The 23,166-nt window shown below is 41.5% G+C and overlaps 1 protein-coding gene across 1 annotated transcript; it reads left to right on the top strand.

The window, feature by feature from the left end:
• The first annotated feature begins 289 nt into the window (after positions 1–289).
• LOC120031429 (RUN domain-containing protein 3B-like) lies at positions 290–22,803 on the top strand. The gene is made up of 11 exons (XM_038977173.1): positions 290–384; positions 9,085–9,200; positions 9,346–9,479; positions 16,742–16,827; positions 16,954–17,043; positions 17,145–17,225; positions 17,354–17,534; positions 17,850–18,007; positions 20,391–20,537; positions 20,777–20,880; positions 20,971–22,803. The coding sequence occupies exons 1-11, from the start codon at positions 290–292 to the stop codon at positions 21,096–21,098; spliced, it is 1,320 nt and encodes a 439-aa protein (XP_038833101.1). The 3' UTR covers positions 21,099–22,803.
• The last annotated feature ends 363 nt before the right edge of the window (positions 22,804–23,166 follow it).

The following is a 23,166-nucleotide window of genomic DNA, read 5'->3' as shown; positions in this document are numbered from 1 at the left end:
CTAATTCGCTCTAAACAGGAATTTAAACCGCTCAGACTTCCCGGCACTTGTTTTGGGCGTTTTAGCACAACCCCGTGACTGTTTCTCTCCCAAATTACTGGGTGATTTCTGTTCATCCACCTCCCTCTTGCCCTATACGTTGACTGTCAACGATCGAGCGTGCTGGTGTGACGCGGATAGAGCCCGCGGGCGGTGGCGTGCACTGTTGAACCCAACCTGCTGATTTAAAAGAAACAGGGACAGCAAATACTGCGCACCTACACCGGGGAGACAACTAACTGTGGCGAGGATGGCGTCACGTAGCCTGGGGCTGCATGTAGCTCGCAAACAGGACGCTGCCAGAAGCGGAGCTGTGGAGAGGAGGAATCTACTGACTGTCTGCAGGTAAAAGAATGCTCGGTTTGATTGTGTTAATTTACTAATTGGTGAGATGATAAATGACCGCATTCTCATACGACTGGTGATTGTGTGTGGCTGCTGTTGAAGACGGTAGGGTAATTGGTGGTATTGGCTAAATTTCTAAATATCGCACATAACCGACCATCCTTTGTTCCGCTACTGTGGCATCGCGTTTACATTAGTGTTGATGGTGTTATATCGACATGAACTGTAGCCTATAACGCCGCACTAGTTCTGAGGGTTCTCCAATGGTCACACACACACACGCCGCCGCCACCTATGAGCCTTAATCATTCATGGAATCACAGTTACCTTCATTAATTAGGTGCCCAACTCAATACCGGTGTAGTCTATAGATTTCACATGAACGAAGGTAATTCAACACACAGCTATGAATTGGCACGGAACTGTGCAATGTGTGATGATTCTCTTAAATTGTTAATCTGAAGTTTCATGCTCTTCGAACAGTATAAATAATAATAGTTTGGTGGGTGCTTATATTTCTCCTATTTCACACATGTGCAAGTGTGTATTATACGAAAGTGTGTGTGTGTGTGTGTGTGTGTGTTAGCTATAGTGATGTCGTTCTCTGTGGATAACATCATGCTGTTGAACGCCCTATCAAGTATAGCTCTATCAGACCCAGCCGTATGCCCCCTGTGGTTCTAGTGAAGAGAGAGATTGGGTAGATGAGAGATATGCTACATACTCCCACTCAATCAGTAGACACATGAGCCCCTTTTTGCTGCTCCAACACATGACCACTGGTGTATCACCATTAAAGATCACTGGTGTCAGAAAGCAGGGAGTGGGCATTGTACTCGCATGTCTCCAGGGCTGGGGTTTATTTTCATGGCGAGGTGGTGTATCATCTCCAAGCCATGGTTGGTGACAGGTGAGGAAACCACAACAGAAGAGTTATCAGGCTTTGTTTTCCCTTTCTGGAGTGGCTTTTCACAACCTCATTGTCAGTGTTTTCTCCAGGAATGTCACTTTTTTCTAAAACATTTCATGTGCAGTTCTTGTGATATTATTTAGTTGGTTTGGTGAACTATGCTCACGTGGTGAGTAACCTTGCCTGATTCCCAAAGACTCCTGTTAGCTCACTAAGCTAATGCCTAGGCTTTCTCAGTGAGCTAAATCGAGAGCTTGGGACTATAAGGTTCTACTTGCATTTTGTCCAGATTGAGTTATTGACATAGCCTTGTTCTGTTCAATGTTCTCTACCTATATAGTACCCTAAATAACCCAATTCATGTTAAGTGCAACAGAATACAAGATAAAAATCGCTGACACCTTTCAAACCAATGAGGGGTTGGAACTTTAAAGCCAATTATCTCAGAATCATCATTTTGCAGATAGAACCTTATAGTCCCAAGTTCTCAAACTCTTAGTTGATGTATTTAGAGCACTTGGGTTCAATATATGTTAGTTTATAGTGAGCAACTGCTCTAGTCTTAATAATCGCTTTGGGTCATCAGGACCGACTCCACCTAAACCAATGATCTGAATAATGAAAATATAAATCCTGTGGAATGAGTTCAGATCCAATCAACCACTGCTGCAGAACATGAATAGATACAGTTTATTGGTATCATTGATTTAATATGCAGACAAGGCTGTGAAGTTCATCTGTGTCCTCATCACTAAGGAATTATCATGGTCCACACACACACCAATACAGTTGTGAAGAGGGCACGACAACGCCTCTTCCCCTCAGGAGGCTGAAAAGATTCGTCATGGGATCTCCGATCCTCAAAGTTCTACAGCTGCACCATTGAGAGCATCTTGACTGACTGCATCACCACTTGGTGTGGTAACTGCTTGACGTCCAACCGGAAGGCGCTAGGGTAGTGCGTAAGGCCCAGTTCCTCCCTGGGGCTGAGCTCCCTGCCATCTAGACCCTCTATACCAGGCAGTGTCTGAGGAAGGCCTTAAAAATGGTCAGACTCCAGCCACCCAAGTCATAGACTGTTCTCTCTGCTAACGCATGGCAAGTGGTACCGATGCACCAAGTCTGGAACCAACAGAACCCTGAACAGCTTCTAACTCCAAGCCATAAGACCACTAAATAGTTGGTCTGGGTAGCTATTGGTTAACTATTTAACTATCTGCATTGACCCTTTTTGCACTAACTACACTGCTGCTACTGTTATCTATTTTGTTGCCTAGTCACTTTATACCTACCTATACATATCGAACTCCATTACCTCGTACCCCTGAACATCCACTCAGTACTGGTACCCCGTGTATATAGCCAAGTTATCCTTATTCCTTGTGTTATATTTTTTTTTTAATAGAAAAAGATTTCTGCATTGTTGAAGGGCCCGTCAGTAAGCATTTCACTGTTAGTCTACACCTGTTGTTTACAAAGCATGTGACAATTCTTTTTGAATGTCATCTAACATGCTCTGGGAACTGTCATTTCTAATCACTGATGGGGGGGAGATATATAAGGACAACCGTAACCGCTTTTATCAGACCACATGACCTTCTCCCATTCCTCCTCTGGATCATCCAGATGGTCATTGGCAAACTTCAGACGGGCCTGGACATGCGCTGGCTTGAGCAGGGGGACCTTGCGTGCGCTGCAGGATTTTAATCGATGACGGCGTAGTGTTACTAATGGTTTTCTTTGAGACTGGTCCCAGCTCTCTTCAGGTCATTGACCAGGTCCTGCCGTGTAGTTCTGGGCTGATCCCTCACCTTCCTCATGATCATTGATGCCCCACGAGGTGAGATCTTGCATGGAGCCCCAGACTGAGGGTGATTGACCGTCATCTTGAACTTCTTCCATTTTCTAATAATTGCGCCAACAGTTGTTGCCTTCTCACCAAGCTGCTTGCCTATTGTCCTGTAGCCCATCCCAGCCTTGTGCAGGTCTACAATGTTAGCCCTGATGTCCTTACACAGCTCCCTGGTCTTGGCCATTGTGGAGAAGTTGGAGTCTGTTTGAGTGTGTGGACAGGTGTCTTTTACACAGGTAACGAGTTCAAACAGGTGCAGTTAATACAGGTAATGAGTGGAGAACAGGAGGGCTTCTTAAAGAAAAACTAACAGGTCTGTGAGAGCTGGAATTCTTACTGGTTGGTAGGTGATCAAATACTTATGTCATGCAATAAAATGCAAATTAATTACTTAAAAATCATACAATGTGATTCTCTGGATTTTTGTTTTAGATTCCGTCTCTCACAGTTGAAGTGTACCTATGATAAAAAATTACAGACCTCTACATGCTTTATAAGTAGGAAAACCTGCAAAATTGGCAGTGTATCAAATACTTGTTCTCCCCGCTGTAGCATGTCTTCTCTTGAGAGCCAGGTCTGCCTTCAGTGGCCTTTCTCAACAGCACTGAGTCTGTACATAGTCAAAGCTTTGCTTAAGTTTGGGTCGGTCACAGTGGTCAGGTATTCTACCACTGTGTACTCTGTTTAGGGCCAAATAGCATTCTAGTTTGCTCTGTTTTTTGATTAATTACTTGACACATTGGAAATAATTATCTTTTTGTTTTCTCGTGATTTGGTTGGGTCTAATTGTGTTGCTGTCCTGGGGGTCTGTTTGTATTTGTGAACAGGACCAGCTTGCTTAGGGGACTCTTCTCCAGGTTCATCTCTCTGTAGGTGATTGCTTTGTTATGGAAGGTTTGAGAATCGCTTCATTCGTCTCTTTTCTGGATTTTGATCATTAGCGGGTATCGGCCTAGTTCTGCTGTGCATGCATTATTTGGTGTTTTACGTTGTACACTGAGGAAATATTTGCAGAATTCTGCATGCAGAGTCTCAATTTGGTGTTTGTCCCAATTAGTGAATTCTTGGTTGGTGAGCAGACCCAAGACCTCACAACCATAAAGGGCAATGGGTTCAATAACTGATTCAAGTATTTTTAGCCAGATCCTAATTGGTATGTTGAATTTTGTGTTCCTTTTGATGGCATAGAAGGCCCTTCTTGCCTTGTCTCTGAGCTCGTTCACAGATTTGTGGAAGCTACCTGTGGCGCTGATGTTTAGGCCAAGGTATGTATGTTTTTTTTGTGTGCTCTAGGGAAGTGGTGTCTAGATGGAATTGGTATTTGTGGTCCTGGCGACTGGACCTTTTTTTGAACACCATTATTTTTGTCTTACTGAGATTTACTGTCAGGGCCCAGGTCTGACAGAATCTGTGCAGAAGATCTAGCTGCTGTAGGCCCTCCTTGGTTGGTGACAGACGCATCAGATCATCAGCAAACATTTGACTTCATATTCTAGTAGGGTGAGGCTGGGTGCTGCAGACTGTTCTAGTGCCCTCGCCAATTCATTGATTTTTATATATATATATATATATATATACTGCTCAAAAAAAATAAAGGGAACACTAAAATAACACATCCTAGATCTGAATGAATGAAATATTCTTATATACTTTTTTCTTTACATAGTTGAATGTGCTGACAACAAAATCACACAAATTATCAATGGAAATCAAATTTATCAACCCATGGAGGTCTGGATTTGGAGTCACACTCAAAATTAAAGTGGAAAACCACACTACAGGCTGATCCAACTTTGATGTAATGTCCTTAAAACAAGTCAAAATGAAGCTCAGTAGTGTGTGTGGCCTCCACGTGCCTGTATGACCTCCCTACAACGCCTGGGCATGCTCCTGATGAGGTGGCGGATGGTCTCCTGAGGGATCTCCTCCCAGACCTGGACTAAAGCATCCGCCAACTCCTGGACAGTCTGTGGTGCAACGTGGCGTTGGTGGATGGAGCAAGACATGATGTGCTCAATTGGATTCAGGTCTGGGGAATGGGCGGGCCAGTCCATAGCATCAATGCCTTCCTCTTGCAGGAACTGCTGACACACTCCAGCCACATGAGGTCTAGCATTGTCTTGCATTAGGAGGAACCCAGGGCCAACCGCACCAGCATATGGTCTCACAAGGGGTCTGAGGATCTCATCTCGGTACCTAATGGCAGTCAGGCTACTTCTGGCGAGCACATGGAGGGCTGTGCGGCCCCCCAAAGAAATGCCACCCCACACCATGACTGACCCACCGCCAAACCGGTCATGCTGTAGGATGTTGCAGGCAGCAGAACGTTCTCCACGGCGTCTCCAGACTCTGTCACGTCTGTCAAATGTGCTCAGTGTGAACCTGCTTTCATCTGTGAAGAGCACAGGGCGCCAGTAGCGAATTTACCAGTCTTGGTGTTCTCTGGCAAATGCCAAACGTCCTGCACGGTGTTGGGCTGTAAGCACAACCCCCACCTGTGGACGTCGGGCCCTCATACCACCCTCATGGAGTCTGTTTCTGACCGTTTGAGCAGACACATGCACATTTGTGGCCTGCTGGAGGTCATTTTGCAGGGCTCTGGCAGTGCTCCTCCTGCTCCTCCTTGCACAAAGGCGGAGGTAGCGGTCCTGCTGCTGGGTTGTTGCCCTCCTACGGCCTCCTCCACGTCTCCTGATGTACTGGCCTGTCTCCTGGTAGCGCCTCCATGCTCTGGACACTACGCTGACAGACACAGCAAACCTTTTTGCCACAGCTCGCATTGATGTGCCATCCTGGATGAACTGCACTACCTGAGCCACTTGTGTGGGTTGTAGACTCCGTCTCATGCTACCACTAGAGTGAAAGCACCGCCAGCATTCAAAAGTGACCAAAACATCAGCCAGGAAGCATAGGAACTGAGAAGTGGTCTGTGGTCACCACCTGCAGAACCATTCCTTTATTGGGGGTGTCTTGCTAATTGCCTATAATTCCACCTTTTGTCTATTCCATTTGCACAACAGCATGTGAAATGTATTGTCAATCAGTGTTGCTTCCTAAGTGGACAGTTTGATTTCACAGAAGTGTGATTGACTTGGAGTTACATTGTGTTGTTTAAGTGTTCCCTTTATTTTTTTGAGCAGTGTATATATACACACACACATACACGTGCGGGCGCACACACACCGTTGAAGTCGAAGTTTACATACACTTAGGTTGGAGTCATTAACTTGTTTTTCAACCACTCCACAAATTTCTTGATAACAAACTGTAGTTTTGGCAAGTCGGTTAGGACATCTACTTTGTGCATGACACACGTAATTTTTCCAACAATTGTTTACAGCCAGATTATTTCACTTATAATTCACTATCACAATTCCAGTTGGTCAGAAGTTTACATACACTATGTTGACTGTGCCTTTAAACAGCTTGGAAAATTCCAGAAAATCATGTCATGGCTTTAGAAACTTCTGATAGACTCCAATTATGTCAATTAGCCTATTGGAGGTGTACCTGTGGATGTATTTCAAGGCCTACCTTCAAACTCAGTGCGTCTTTGCTTGACATCATGAGAAAATGCAAATAAATCAGCCAAGACCTCAGAAAAATAATTGTAGACCTCCACAAGTCTGGTTCATCCTTGGGAGCAGTTTCCAAACGCCTGGAGGTACCACGTATACTATTGTTTGTACAGATGAACAAGTATAAACACCATGGGACCACGCAGCCGTTATACCGCTCACGATGGAGACGTGTTCTGTCTTCTAGAGAGGAATGTACTTTGGTGTGTAAAGTGCAAATCAATCCCAGAACAACAGCAAAGGACCTTGTGAAGATACTGGAGGAAACAGGTACAAAAGTATCTATATCCACAGTAAAACAAGTCCTATATCGACACAATCTGAAAGGCCGCTCAGCAAGGAAGAAGCCACTGCTCCAAAACTGCTATTAAAAAGCCAGACTACAGTTTGCAACTGCACATGGGGACAAAGATTGTACTTTTTGGAGAAATGTCCTCTGGTCTGATGAAACAAAAATGGAACCGTTTGGCCATAATGACCGTCGTTATGTTTGGAGGAAAAAGGGGGAGGCTTGCAAGCCGAAGAACACCATCCCAACTGTGAAGCACGGGGGTGGCAGCATCATGTTGTGGGGGTGTGTTGCTGCAGGAGGGACTTGTGCACTTAACAAAATAGATGGTGTCATGAGGCAGGAAAACTCTGGATATATTGACGCAACATCTCAAGACATCAGTCAGGAAGTTAAAGCTTGGTCACAAATGGGTCTTCCAAATGGACAATGACCCAAAGCATACTTCCAAAGTTGTGGGAAAATTGCTTAAGGACAACAAAGTCAAGGTATTGGAGTGGCCATCACAAAGCCCTGACCTCAATCCTATAGAACATTTCTGGGCAGAACTGAAAAAGCGTGTGCGAGCAAGGAGGCCCACAAACCTGACTCAGACACACCAGCTCTGTCAGGAGGAATGGGCCAAGTTTCACCCAACTTATTGTGGGAAGCTTGTGGAAGGCTACCTGACCCACGGTTTGACCCACGGTAAACAATTTAAAGGCAATACACTCCATTAGTATTTGGTAGCATGTAAACTTCTGACCCAACTGGGAATGTGATGAAAGAAATAAAAGCTGAAATAAATAGTTCTCTCTACTATTATTCTGACATTTCACATTCTTAAAATAAAGTGGTGATCCTAAATCAGGGAATTTTTACTCGGATTAAATGTCAGGAATTGTGAAAACCGAATGTATTTGGCTAAGGTGTATGTAAACTTCCGACTTCAACTGTATATATCTGAGAGACTCTGGGTTGAGGTTGGTGATAAAGTAGTCTAGGGATGAGCTATAGGTGTACCTACCGTAGGAGTCCCCTAGAAGCCTACCATTGACTATATACATACCATACCCAGCGTGCAACAGAGCTGCAGGAGTTGTGACCTGTTTTTGTTGTCGTAGTTGTGCCTAGGGGGGCATATGGGGGAGGGAGTTATATCTTTATTTAGCTAGGCAAGTCAGTTAAGAACAAATTCTTATTTACATTGATGGCCTACCCCAGCCAAACTCGGACGACGCTGGACCAAATTGTGTGCCGCCCTATGTGACTCCCAATCACGAATTCGAACCAGGTACTGCAGTGACCCCTCTTGCACTGACATGCAGTGTCTTAGGCCACTCGGGAATGCTATCACCTCCAGGTAGGTGTTTGTCCCCCTGTGTGCTGAGGTGTCCGGTTCTGGCATTTAGGTTGCCACAGACTAGTATGTCCCTTTCCCTGGAAATTATAGATTTCCCCCTGCGGCATGTTGAAGCTGTCTTCATTAAAGTATGGGGATTCTAGTGGGGGAATTTGGTATGTCTCCCTCTCTCTGTGTATGTAATGGAAAAAACTGAAACCTTATTGCCGGTCCTGTTTAGATAAAGCTTCGTCAACCAACTGCCACTTAACCTGCTACTGTGTGTCTGCTGTACAAGCCCCACAGCACAGAGATGACTGTTGCATCTCTGTCTGACCAACATGGAAATGAGGCCATTTAAGACTACTGAGATGATCCCTGTATTCCAGAATCAACACAGTCATTTCCTGTTTGCTTCATTCCATTAAATCTCCTCGGTGCTTAATAACCTAGACACTAATTAGAGTATCTCTGGTCAGGAGCCCTATCGTTGTTGTCATGCCCCACAGTCTGACCCCCGTGCAATCTACCTATATGCTTATATGACAGTGATTTAAAAAATATATATATTTGTATATTGTCAACGCTCCACTGAAAGTGTGCAGTAGAGATTGTTTCCTAAAGCCTGTAAATCATCTGTTCAGTCAGAGATGATCTCCTCTCCTAGAGTCACATTTAACAGCCTGTCAGAGAGAAACGTGCTGATCCGGTTGGAAACCAGTGCAGACTCAGTTAACTGTGTGTGTGCAGGTTTTCAGTGAAGACGTTGATTGACCGCTCCTGTTTAGACACGATAGACGACTCATCTCCAGAGTTCACCAACTTCGTCTCCATCCTGGAACAGATCCTCAGTCACAGACTGAAAGGTAGAGTAACACACACACATGTGCTAAAAGCCCTTCCCATCTGGACCACTGCAGGGTTGTTGGGTATAGGAGTCAATATGTCACCTATAAATGTAGCACTCATTCTCTCTCTCCCTTCTTTCTATCTCCCCCTCCCTTCTCCCAGGTCAGACTACATGGTTTGGTTATGAGACTCATCGTAGTTTCTGGGACTATGTGAAAGCAGCCTGCAGTAAAGTCTCTCACAGCTGCATCCACAGCATTGAGAGCATGGAGAATGTACGCTCCTCCAGAGCTAAGGTGTGTGTGTGTGTCTGCACGAGAGAGGTTGCTGGTTATGCTGGAAAGCCTTGAGCCATGGACCTTAATGATAACATCAATATTCCCACGGATCTAAAACACACAACACACAACACACAATTGGCTGACAGAGGTGGAGGTTGCTGACGTATGACGTAAAGGTAACGTAAGGGTAATGGCGGACTAAAGGGATTTATGTAGAGCACCTCAAGATAAAACATAATATTCGAAATATCTGCTAAATTAGACTAAAATATTAGCACTACTTAATCTGGTGAGTGATAACCTTCAATCTGGACAATAACACAAAACAAATCCTAAAACTAGAGACATTTATCGACAAATATTACGAAAACAGGCAACAACCAAACATGACGGAGAGTAAGACAGGGGAACCGATTACAAAACGAAAACGTGACTCTTCTACAGACACTGATTTAATATTCTCACCACCGGGAATGGTAAAGGTCGAAACCGATCTGTTAAAATCAATAAATGACAAACTGGGTATACTTGAATTAGTTAGTAAGGATATAAAAGAGTTGAAGGCAAGCCTAGAGATGAGTGATGAAAAAGCTGCGACATTGGAGAAGCAAACACACGCGCTAAAAGGGACAGTCAACAAGATTGAAACCGAAATGAATGGAATTAAAAAGGAGAACACCGTTCTGAAGGAAACCTTACTGGACATACAAACTAGATCCATGAGAGAGAATTTGGTACTTACAGGTATCCAAGAAAAAGGAGAAGTTCCTGAATCTATAGTTAGAGAGTTCCTCCTTACAGCGCTTCAGATTCCACGCGAAGTTATCGACAAAATCCAACTTGAACGCGTTCACCGCTTCGGACAGAGAGGGCAGAGGTACGAACGCCCAATCGTTGCCAAATTTGCTTCATTTAAAGATAAAATAATGGTTAAAAGCCTGGGTAAAAGACTTGCTGGGACCAAAATTGGCATGAATGATCAGTTTCCGAAGGAAATTGCAGAACGGCGCAAAGTTCTGTATCCAATTTTCAAAGAAAATAGATTAAAAGCGAAACGAGTAGCTCTCGTCGTTGATAAACTATATATTGATAACCAGTTGTTCAGAGACACAAAGACAACTCCATGGTTATTTTAAAAATTACAAAGTTCTCATAGACGAGGGAAATAAACACAATTCAAGCCCGGTTACTGATTGTAACAATACAATAAAAAATATAGCTTTTCTATAAATCTTCACATATAACTAATTGAACACACAAGCACTAATTCAACATAGTGAAGATAAAAACTAAGTAAACAGAAGGCACAGTATGTGTGGATGGTATGGTTTGTGTTTATTTTTTATTTTATTTGTTATGTTTGGAAAGTTGAGTGAGTGAGTAATGAAATGGTTGCATATCCCAGAGCCAATGTATTGCTGTGAGCCGGGTATGAGAGGGCTTTCAATGTTGTTCAGATGATGGATATACTTTTATAATGAATTATACGTCTTATTTATTTATTGTCCTATCATGGAGAACTACATTTTTTTTTTTTTTTTTTTATAAATTATATCTAATTATTTATTATCCTATTTTAATGGTACGGTCCATGGCACTATACCCTAGACACCCACCTGAATGACCCAGATACTAAGGAGAAGTCCCTAACTGTTTTATGTGCCCGCTGTAAGCGGTCTGTATGCAGCTAAAATGAGGTCAGAGACCAAGAGCAGCACTGCCCCCTCAAGATTCTGAGCCTGCTTGGCAGGGTTGGTCCTGCAAAGCCAAAGCCCCCTAAAGGGAGAGCATAATATACAAGGAAATTCTCAAAGCTGCTAATGAGAACCTTGACGACCTTGTACCTAGCCGGTGGGGATTCCGGTGGGGTGCCCCCACCCAGGCAGTGGCAGTGCTGGCAACACTAGCTGCAGTAACCCATGGGGAGGGGGTCACACTCGGACATTCAGAGAGGGGGTATATTATTGTGGCCCTGGCGGCACAAAATCAAAGTCGGACTGCATGGAGATGCGTGGGGACATGGTCATGACGGGTGGCCGTATTGTGGGTGTTTCAGGAATAAGGTGTACATTTGACCTCCATTATCTAGGATATGACAATGGTAAATAAATCTCTCAATTTTTGCTAATTTTTTGTGCGGTCTTGCAGGCCTTCTCATGCAGCTGCAACTGCAAGTGCATTTGTAAATCATGACCCATCTTGAGTTGGGCTCTGGGATGGTGCAATTGTTGAGAAAGTGAGCTTATGGTTGTGTGGGGGTAAGGGCTGAGTGTGTGTGGGTGTATGTGTGTATCCCACAACTGTTGCGAAGGAAGAAGTAAAAGATGTTAGGGACAATAGAGGATGATCCACAGATATATATAATACAAATCGAGGTGAGGGCAATGGAAATGCATATGGCAATTGATCTTCTTCAATTCGGTAAATGGCACTGTATGCTCTTTTCAAAGAATGGATCCCAGTCGGTTCAGGGCTATGGGATACAGGGGGTCGAGGGTGGTCTGCCGGGCATTGGGATGACAAGCCATCTCGAGATGAGGCCTTTTAGCGGGTGGAATAGTAGGGACCAATTGGAGGTTTACTTAGTAGAAATGCAAATATCATGGTACAACTATATAGACACTCAATCATTATGTTACTTTTTAATAGTACGTTTACAAAAATATATTCTGATTAAAAGAATGAAAGGTGTGTCTCATTATGGTAAGTGGTGAAATAAGTATAGCCAGTTACAATTGTAATGGCTTAGCAGATAATAAGAAAAGACGATCAGTATTTACCTGGCTAAAAGAGAAGGATTATAATATCTATTGTTTACAGGAAACCCATTCAACAGTTTTAGATGAAGTTTTGTGGAAAAAGAACTGGGGGGGCAAAATATATTTCTCCCATGGGCAAAGAAATTCAAAAGGGGTGATGGTTTTAATTAACAATAATTTTGATCCAAATGTGCAAATTGTCCAAACAGATCCTCAAGGTAGATGGATTATTTTAAATATGTTATTGGACAATAAACAAATATGGCTTGTTAACCTATACGGTCCGAATAATGATGATCCAAGCTTCTTTGAAAATATATATAAGAATTTTTCAACTCTACAAGCAACACTAGACTCTATTATTATAGTGGGAGATTTTAATACGGTCTTAAATACCTCTATAGACCGGAAAGGAAATCACACTACAAACTATCACCCTCAGGCACTTAAGGAAATCATGAATGTCATGGATATATTGGAATTAGTGGATATATGGAGACTTAAATACCCTGATTTAGTGAGATATACATGGCGGAGGCTGAATCAAGCTAGTCGTCTTGACTACTTTCTTATACCATTCTCTCTGGCACCAAAAGTTAAAAAAGTGTTGATAGGGGACAGAATGCGGTCGGATCATCACATAATTGGCATATATATTTCTCTTACAGAATTTCCACGTGGGCGAGGATATTGGAAATTTAATCAAAGTCTACTAGATGATAAATTGTTTAGAACTAGGACAGAAGATTTTATAACTGACTTTTTCAGACATAACATAGGTACAGCAGATCCCCTTATTGTATGGGACACTTAAGTGTGCCTTTAAAGGCCATGCAATTCAGTACTCATCTATAAAACAAAGGGAATTTAGATCAAAAGAGTCCATATTAACAAAGGAAATTGAAGGACTAACAGTACAGTTAGATAGCAATAAAAACGGTACCATAGAGGCACAGAATAAGTTAGAGGAAAAACAAAAAGAAATGGAGGAACTTATTCAAGAAAGATCCAGTGTAATATATTATAAAAATAAAGCGAACTGGATGGAATATGGGGAAAAATGCACCAAATTCTTTTTCAATCTTCAATATAGAAATGCTACCAAAAAAAATTTATTAAAACTTGTTACAAATGATGGAGTCACGCATGATTCACCAAATGATATTTTGAAAGAGGAAGTAAAGTACTTTAAGAATATGTTTTCGTTTCAGGCTCCTCCATCTCCACTAACTGAAACTAATTGTATGGATTTTTTTCCTATTAATAATGTAAAATTAACATCTGTACAGAAAGACTCATGTGAAGGCCAAATTACAGAGGAGGAACTGCTTGATGCAATTGGGGCCTTTAAGGATGGGAAAACTCCAGGGCTGGATGGCATACCAGTGGAAGTATACAAAACTTTTTTTGATATACTCAAAGGACCATTATTAGCTTGTTTTAACCACTCCTATATAAATGGTAGATTATCAGACACGCAACAAGAAGGTCTGATATCGTTATTACTGAAACAGGACCCAAGTGGTATATATAAAGATCCAGTCCAATTAAAAAATTGGAGACCTCTTACACTTCAGTGTTGTGATGCAAAAATCCTAGCAAAATGCTTGGCGCATAGAATAAAAAAAGTTTTGTCAGATATTATTCATCCTAATCAGACAGGTTTTTTTACATGGACGATACATTGGAGATAATATAAGGCAAGTACTGGAAACAATAGAACACTATGAAATATCGGGGACACCAGGTCTGGTTTTCATAGCTGATTTTGAAAAGGCTTTTGATAAAGTACGACTGGAGTTTATATATAAATGCCTAGAATATTTCAATTTTGGGGAATCTCTTATAAAATGGGTTAAAATTATGTATAGTAACCCTAGGTGTAAAATAGTAAATAATGGCTACATCTCAGAAAGTTTTAAACTATCTAGAGGAGTAAAACAAGGTTGTCCACTATCGGCATATCTATTTATTATTGCCATCGAAATGTTAGCTGTTAAAATTAGATCAAACATTAATATTAATGGATTAGAAATCCGTGGCTTAAAAACTAAGGTGTCATTGTACGCTGATGATTCATGTTTTCTTTTAAAACCACAACTAGAGTCTCTCCACGGCCTCATAGAGGATCTAGATACCTTTGCTATCCTCTCTGGATTAAAACCAAATTATGATAAATGTACCATATTACGTATTGGATCACTAAAAAATACACATTTTATATTGCCATGTAGTTTACCAATTAAATGGTCTGACGGAGATGTGGACATACTCGGTATAAAAATCCCAAAAGAAAGAAATGATCTCACTCCAATAAATTTTTATAGAAAGTTAGCAAAAATAGATAAGATCTTGCTACCATGGAAAGGAAAATACTTGTCTATTTGTGGAAAAATCACCCTGATTAACTCTTTAGTCATATCACAGTTTACCTATTTGCTTATGGTTTTGCCTACACCTAGTGACCTGCTTTTTAAATTATATGAACAAAAAATATTCCATTTTATTTGGAACGGCAAGCCAGATAAAATTAAAAGGGCCTATTTATATAACGAATATGAATTCGGAGGGCAGAAATTATTAAATATTAAAGCATTAGACCTCTCACTAAAGGCATCAGTCATACAAAAGTTATACTTAAATCCAAACTGGTTCTCTAGTAAATTGGTACGAATGTCTCATCCTATGTTCAAGAAGGGCCTTTTTCCCTTTATTCAGATTACACCTGCTCACTTTCGGTTGTTTGAAAAGGAAATAATCTCCAAAATATCCTTATTTTTTAAACAAGCCTTAGAAAGTTGGTTGCAATTTCAGTTTAATCCACCTGAAAGGACGGAACAAATAGTACAACAAATATTGTGGTTAAATTCAAATATAGTAATTGATAAAAAAACTGTATTTATCGAAGAAATGTTTAAAAAAGGTATAATTTTTGTGAATGATATCATAAATAGGACTGGTGGAGTTATGTCACACATGCAGCTAACACAGACATATGGAAATGTCTGCTCTACCCAAAATTACAACCAATTAATTGCAGCATTACCACAAAAATGGAAGAGGCAAGTAGAAGGGGAAAAAAGTAAGGAACTTGTATGTCGGCCCTGTATTAAAGAACATAAATGGTTAAAGAAAAGTGTGATAAATAAAAACATATACCAATTTCATTTAAGGACCAAAAAACTGACAGCTGTGCCATATAAATTGCAAAATAGTTGGGAAGAGATTTTCGATGTACCCATTCCATGGCACATGGTTTATGAATTGATACGCAAAACAACGCCGGATTCAAAACTTCGAATTTTTCAATTTAAATTACTGTACAAAATTCTTGCAACTAATAGAATGTTATATATATGGGGTATACAATCTTCCCAGCTCTGCAGATTCTGTTGTGAGGAGGCAGAGTCATTAGATCATTTATTTTGGTATTGTCCATATGTAGCTCGTTTTTGGTCACAGGTCCAGGAATGGCTGAAGAATTGCAACATTTGCCTAGAACTAACGCTACAGATAGCAATACTGGGGGATTTGAAAAGCCATAGTCAATCAATCAATAATATAATAATTATTTTAGCAAAAATGTTTATTTTTAATTTACAATCTGTAGAAGCTATGAGAATAGGAAGGTTCAAATCTTTTGTGAAGCATCACAGCACAGTTGAAAAATATATGGCAAATAAAAATCCGAAATGGATGATGTTGGAAGATAGATGGGAAGGGTTGAATGGAGCTGAAGGGTGGGACTAATAACAAGATAAACAATGTAGGGCATACGGGATCTGTGAAATGTGTATAGGTGCGGAGCTTTTGTGAAATAGCACAGTTACAAGTGGAAATAAAATTGGATGGACAACAGAAATAGAGGAAGGACTAAGAACAAACAAGAGAGAACTATTATAAAGTAGTCTGTGTCTGTAAAATAGGTATAAGATGTATAAATTGAAGGTAAAAGCAGAAGTGTTTATTAGTTTACTCCAATTGGGGGAGCGGTGGTAGGGTTGCGGGGAATAATAATAAAGGTATATTCTTTAAAAAAGTATGTATGTCTATATAGGTATGTGTATGTATATATGTATATATGTATGCATGCGTGTATGGATATATATATTTACCCAAAAAAATATGGGGGATTGGAAATGATGCAGACAATTACATTGGAAGCAACATTCTTTCCGCAATATTAAGCTGATCCACCCCTAAAAAAAAAAAAAAAAAAACACAACTCTCTCAGCCTTTTCCACTGGATGAAATTACACACAGAACAAAAGACAGCTTTGTTCAGAAGCTTTAAACAATAAATACTGTAGTGTTGTCCAAGAGAACGCCACAGCTCCGGCACAAGCACACGCACGTACGCACCCATGCATGCACACTTGCGTGCAGATGCACAAACTCAATCAGCTGACTGTGGCTAAGTAGGAAGGGCAGTATGTATTTGTATTATAATGATGTCTGTTTTAAAGAGCTACTATGCAGGCCTGATGTATGATAACTTAACTCTGTGTGTGTCCACAGGGTCGGGCGTGGATCAGGCTGGTGCTGATGGAGAAGAGGTTGTCTGAGTACATCTCCTCCGCCCTGAGGGACTTCAAAACCACCAGGTCTTTCTCTCTGGCACACACACACAATGGCAATACAAAACACCAGACTGAGTTGGTTTTAGGTGTTCTGAGGATGGAGCTAGTGTGTGTTCTGAGGATGGAACTTACTGTGTGTGTAATGTGTAGGAGATGGTATGAGGATGGGGCCATCATGCTAGGTGAGGAGGCGGGGCTGCTAGCAGATACACTCATCGGTCTCAACACCGTTGACTTCAGGTACTCGTATCATACTGTATATTATTTATAGTGTTGCTGAGTCAGAGCTCAGGTTACACAGTAAAGGTCTCAATTGAAGTGTATTTTCCTCTGGTGGTTAGCTTCTGTCTGAAAGGGGAGGGGCTGAATGGAAGCTGCCCAGCGGTGATTGACTATACGCCCTATCTGAAGTCGATTCAGAGGTATGTGGGATTCAATCTTTTAGTCCTTTACCTGCTATTATGTACCCTTCCCCCTGTATGTGCCCTATAAATTGAACTCCTACCCCCTCTGTAGTACCCTCTGAAGTGTGCCCTTTCCCCCTGTGTAGAGAAAACAGCATCAGCAGTGATGAGGAGGAGTTGAGGACCCTGGGGAGCAGCGGCAGCGAGAAGAACACCCCTGAAAAGATGGCCGCCAGCACTGCGGAGGCCATCTTAACTGAGCAGAGCAGCTGGGTCTGCAGGTGTAAAAGACTCGAGCAGAAATACCGCATGGCACTGGAACAGAAGGTAACGTCTCAGTGTGTGTGTGTATTGTACGTGTGTGTGCTGTAGAACACTGTATTGCACTATAGAATGCAGGTGTATTTGTGCCTGAGAGACTGAGGGGTCTGAGGAATAATTGGAAAGTTAGAAATCAAAATGTCAGGCTAACTGTCAGTGCTCTGTTGAGGAAATGGAAACGCACACAGCTTGAAATCATTCATTCTATCCTCACCAGAGTACAAATCTATAGTGCCTCCTTTACTAAAACAAAAATCTTGTTTATCTGTTTTGCTACTGCAAAAAATGTAATAATGCAACAACTGTGTGTGTGTGCGCCAGTGTTATCTGGAAGAGATGGTTCATCTGAGAGAGGCCCAGCTGTCTCAAGTGATTCCTCAGAACAAAGCTCTTCAGCAGAGACTAACAGACACACACCTCTCACACACACTGGAGAAGGAACAACTAGAATACATCGTACTGGAGCTCCAGGACCAACTGTGAGTTTGTGTATCTGTGAGTGGGTGGAATGACCAGCTGTGAGTGTGACATTTTAACCACAGCGAGAGGGCCAGGGAATGCAGGAGTAGTGCGCACAGCTATGTCTTACTATACTTGTGAGGACTTCTTGGGGACCAACAACCTTAACTCCTAAACCTAATTCTAACCTTAACCTTAAACCTAACCCCTAAGACTAAGATAGTTATTTTCACAAGTGAGGACCTGCAAAATGTCCCCACTTCTGAGGACTTATACTTACAGGTATAGGAAAGTGTGTGTGACACAAGGTTGTTATTATTATTAGTTTTAAGCTTGTTATTTGAAGTTCAGTTAGTTTTCTGATCCACTTGTCCTTTTAATTTAGTTTATTTTTTGAATAATTTTTTGTTTTAGTGTTAGGGACAGAGTAACCTATGCCACTATGGGCCAGTAATACACGGGACAGTTGAGCTAATGTGATTAGCATGAGGTTGTAAGTAACAAATAAATTCCCAGGACATAGACATATCTGATATGGGCAGAAACATTAACAAGAATTTAAGCTAACTGCACTGTCCAATTTACAGTAGCTATTACAGTGAAATAATACCATGCTATTGTTTGAGGAGTGCCCAATTATGAACTTGAAAATGTATTAATAAACCAATTAGGCACATTTGGATAGTCTTGAACAGATATGCAATGGTTCATTGGAACAGTCTAAAACTTTGCACATACACTGCTGCCATCTAGTGGCCAAAATCTAAATTGCGCCTGGGCTGGAATAATACATTATGGCCTTTTCTTTTGCATTTCAGAGATGGTTAAAAAAAATGCGCATGTCTTTTTTCTTTGTATTATCTTTTACCAGATGTGAGTTATTCTCCTACATTAATTTCACATTTCCACAAACTTCAAAGTGTTTCCTTTCAAATGGTTTCAAGAATATGCATATCCTTGCTTCAGGGCCTGAGCTACAGGCAGTTAAATTTGGGTATGTCATTTTAGGTGAAAATTGGGGAAAAAGGGTCAGATCCTTAAGAGGTTTTTAAGTTAGGTTTAAAGGTAGACTCAGCAAGATGACGTAGATGCACCGTGTACACAGTAGTAGTGCGTCAATTTCCACAACAACTATGAGCGTTGGCGCATGAGGCTTAACTTGTCCTCTGTTTTGGTCCCGTAGCTACCATGTTGCATCGTGCAAATCTCAATGGTCGTGTTAGAGCGGATCACTTTTGTCAAGCCTTTCAAAGTGTGTTGCATTGTGGGAGAAAAAATGGTCTGACTTGCGCCTACATGTCAACTGCATGACATTACAAAAATGTGATTAAAGGTCATCGACTGCATGTTTCTGCTCTTCACCAACTTAATTCTGCAGCCATCGCCTGTATTGTGGGAAGCTCTATTGCCAACCAATCATTAGGGTGTTTTTGTTTGACTCACGCGAACGTGACCAAAGACATGACAAACAGGAACCAATTTGCCGCGATTTATGTATACAGTGGATACATATAAATGTGCTATTTGAGCCTCTCTCTCTAATTGATTGTACACTACTATACTATGATTTCAGTTTGAGTGTGTGATATGGGGAATAGATGTTTATTTAGACATTATAAAGAAAACATTTTATAAACGATGGCAACACTGCCATGTTGATCTGAGCCTTGCTGTTGGAAAACCACATTACTTTTGGCTGTCGCAGATGCATTTCCCCTGACTTCACTCCTCGACTTTTGTCTACAGTCGGTTGCTTTCGGCCTTACCACTCAAACGCCCCCAATATCTGCGGTGCTGCTCATGGCGACGTCGTCTTGCTGAATCTACCTTTAAATATCAATGTGGCCTGCCAGATTCAGAAGCTTGAAAACCCCATTCTATTTTATTTGAGTTCATTTTGGAGTCAAAGATAATAGTTTTAGTTTTTCAAACAGATTTGTTCATTTTATTTCAGTTTACAGTTTTTTTCATACTTGGTTTACTGTAATAACCTTGGTGTGATGACTTGGCCTGGGTGAATCATCAGAGGAGATGGTTTGGTGGAGGTTAGTTTATCACAGTCTCTAAATTAATGGTGTGATCAATTTGATCTCTTCCTTTGATCAATATAATATTTTAATTTGGGTTGTGAGGATTTCCTTATCTTTCCAAATGCTGGGGTTGAAATTGCAGTCATATCTCAAACCAATAATCAGTCAGGGGTATGGATTTACAGACACAACATGGAGAGGGGGAGAGAGAGGGAGAAGGTGAGGTGAGGAGAGAAGCGATTACAGAGTGAGACTGGGGTACATAGTATATTTTGGGACAGAATGTTCCAGGAACACAATATGAGTAGCTAGTGTCTTGACAGTAGAGGTTTATGTCTTCGTGTGTGTGCGTGTATATTTCATCCTGCTCAAGGACAGTGCTGAAGAACCATGACTTGAGGTCCAGACAAGAACTGACCGCACATCTGACCAATCAGTGGCCTTCACCCGGTGCCATGGATACCAATGCTGTTGCCTTGGATACCATGCTGTACAGGAATAGGGTGGGGCAGTGGGAGGAGTATGTAAACGGGGATAAATTCCTATTCCATAACTTCCTCACTTCCTTACACGCCATAGTATGATTTTATACGGTCCACCCAAATGTGTTGACACAGTATATTTATTTATAAATACTATACCTGTGAAGTGCTGTGAAAAAATAATGAATTTTAACATTCCAAATGGTTAGTCCAATGTAGCCATCACACTTTTTAGATGCATCCAGAGAGTCTGCTCTAATGTCTGTGTGTTCTACAGGAAGAATTTCCAGAGTCTAGAGCAGCTGTCCCAGTCCTCTCTGGAGCCCTCACACACACTCAACCTGGACACTAGACCAGCCAGCTCACACTGGCACCACCATGGTGTGTGTGTGTGCATTTCTGTGCTATCTCCCACTACCAATAAATAATAGTTATTTTGTGCATGTGTTAACCTCCTCTTCTGCTCCCCAGGGAAGGAGGACACCCCCTCTCTGATAGGTCTGTGTGGGTCTCTGCAGTCAGTAGCCAGCAATAAGTCACTGGCCAGCCTGAAGTCCAGTGAGTGTCTAGCCAGCCCCACCACAGATGACCAGTCCTGACCTCACCCCGTCCTAGAACAAGAGACCCGGCACATGGTTTGGAGAAAGAGAGCCAGATTTGGATCCTGGAATTGGAACTCAGGCTTTTTAAATAACATTCCACCCCATCCCGTCCTAAACCCAGAGATCTAACTTCGTCCCCAGGCTCAATTCATAGATTACCAGAGATGCAACACAGGTCGTAGAATCAGACTGCATAGAGATTTATTTATTGGAATTTCTATGACTAAATCACATGGAATCTGGATCCAGGAACTCTGAGTTTTTTAAAAAGAAATATTGAAGGAACTCATAGCTCAACATGGGCGCTGCAGTCAATCATTTGGAATTTACAACCCGAACTGACCCTGGAACCGGCGCTTCAGTAGTCAGTCCTTCAATGTAAGCGCAGAGCCGTTGGAAAAACCAGGACTATATTGACCAGGACCGACCCCATGTTTATTTATTAGTTTGTTGTATATCTGCACTGATGGGAAAACAACTGCACGATGGGAAAACAACTGCATAGTTGAAAGCCAGTTCCGGGTAGGCATACAGATCACTGCAGACCAAGGAGAACGCCACTTGACCAGACCTTTTGGTGTCACTTAAAGGACTCCTCATGATGTAAACATGCTCAGCATCCCAGAGATTGACAAAACTTGAGGAATGGCTTTCTTTAGGATTTATTTAGGGATGGGTAAGGAGTGTTGAAGTTTAGGGTTTGTTGTTTCTCAAGTGTTAAAGCCTGTAGACTAGTGGTTCTGTTCATGCCTCATCAACTTGCAGGTGTTGTCCTGTTACCCTGGCAACTTAAGTGAGCTCTACTATAGATGGCCATGGTGGGTCCGACTCAGCGGCCAAAGAAATACAACTCAAAGAACGGATATATTTAGGTATTGTATTCCTGCCAGAGGACTGGACTATCCTCATTATTTATAATGTTGGAAGGGCCTTGAAATATCTAGAGGAGAACCGTGTTGCTTTTATGTTTTCTGTTTCTACGGTCAATCCTCTGTGGTACTTGACTTGCAGCCATAATCATATTATTGATGGCATTGAATGTATCTTATAAACTATCAAAATAAAGTCGGACACTCCATATAAACTCCCAGTAATTTATTGGGTATTTACCAGCGTTTGGGCATCACTGTGCCTTCTTCAGGCACAGACACATTGGTAAATATCCCATATATAAACTCCCAGTAATTTATTGGGTATTTACCAGCGTTTGGGCATCACTGTGCCTTCTTCAGGCACAGACACATTGGTAAATATCCCATATATAAACTCCCAGTAATTTATTGTGTCCGACTTTATTTTGATGGTTTATTTGCCATTAGTCAGCACCTCCACACAAACACATTGTTCTGGGTGTGCGCCAGCGAATGTTACATTTTGGGGGGGGGAATGTATCTCATCCACAATCCGTTTTGGATTTAACCACACAGTATTATGTTATATCTTTATGCGTCATAAAGGGTTTGTATTCTCAGGAAATGTTTCCTGTCCAACAGGGTTAGGTTGAACTGTTTGGTTAGGTTGAACTGTTTGGTTAGGTTGAACCGTTTGGTTAGGTTGAACATAATAGGTTGTATTGGGGTTGCATTTTCTGTCTCTGACTGCTTTGAGATTTATTTTGACCAGAGGCATGTGGGGAAAGTGTTCAGGGTGTGTTCTGTCACACACACACACAGTTAATAGTATTGTGATATTGCACATTGATTTTATTACTTTGATTTATTTTCTCCTGCTATTTTGAATAAACTACTGTACTAAACAATATATTTAGTCTTGTTTTGTTTGAATTCTGTACCAATGTGTATGTTCATTCCCCATGTATACACATAGATCTCCATGTTTTTCCCCTACCACGACCCTAGTGTTAGAGCGGGGTGTAACGTTTAACCCAGCAGGCCCCGGTCCAAAATAAAGTCCCTGACAGTAACATTAAACTGGTGTTTAATGACCTGTTCTGTCACCACAGGACTCAAATTAAGCACAACTTACTCCAGCAGCTACTGAGGAGGAGTAGGAGGAAGCTCCAGCAACACAGATAATTAAATCCCTGCTCACTAAACAAGACAGA

This window comes from Salvelinus namaycush, chromosome 37 (genome assembly GCF_016432855.1).
Source record: "Salvelinus namaycush isolate Seneca chromosome 37, SaNama_1.0, whole genome shotgun sequence".
Taxonomy (NCBI): Eukaryota; Metazoa; Chordata; class Actinopteri; order Salmoniformes; family Salmonidae; genus Salvelinus; species Salvelinus namaycush.
Note: the sequence above shows the minus strand (reverse complement) of the source record. Positions and strands in the feature narration are given on the sequence as shown.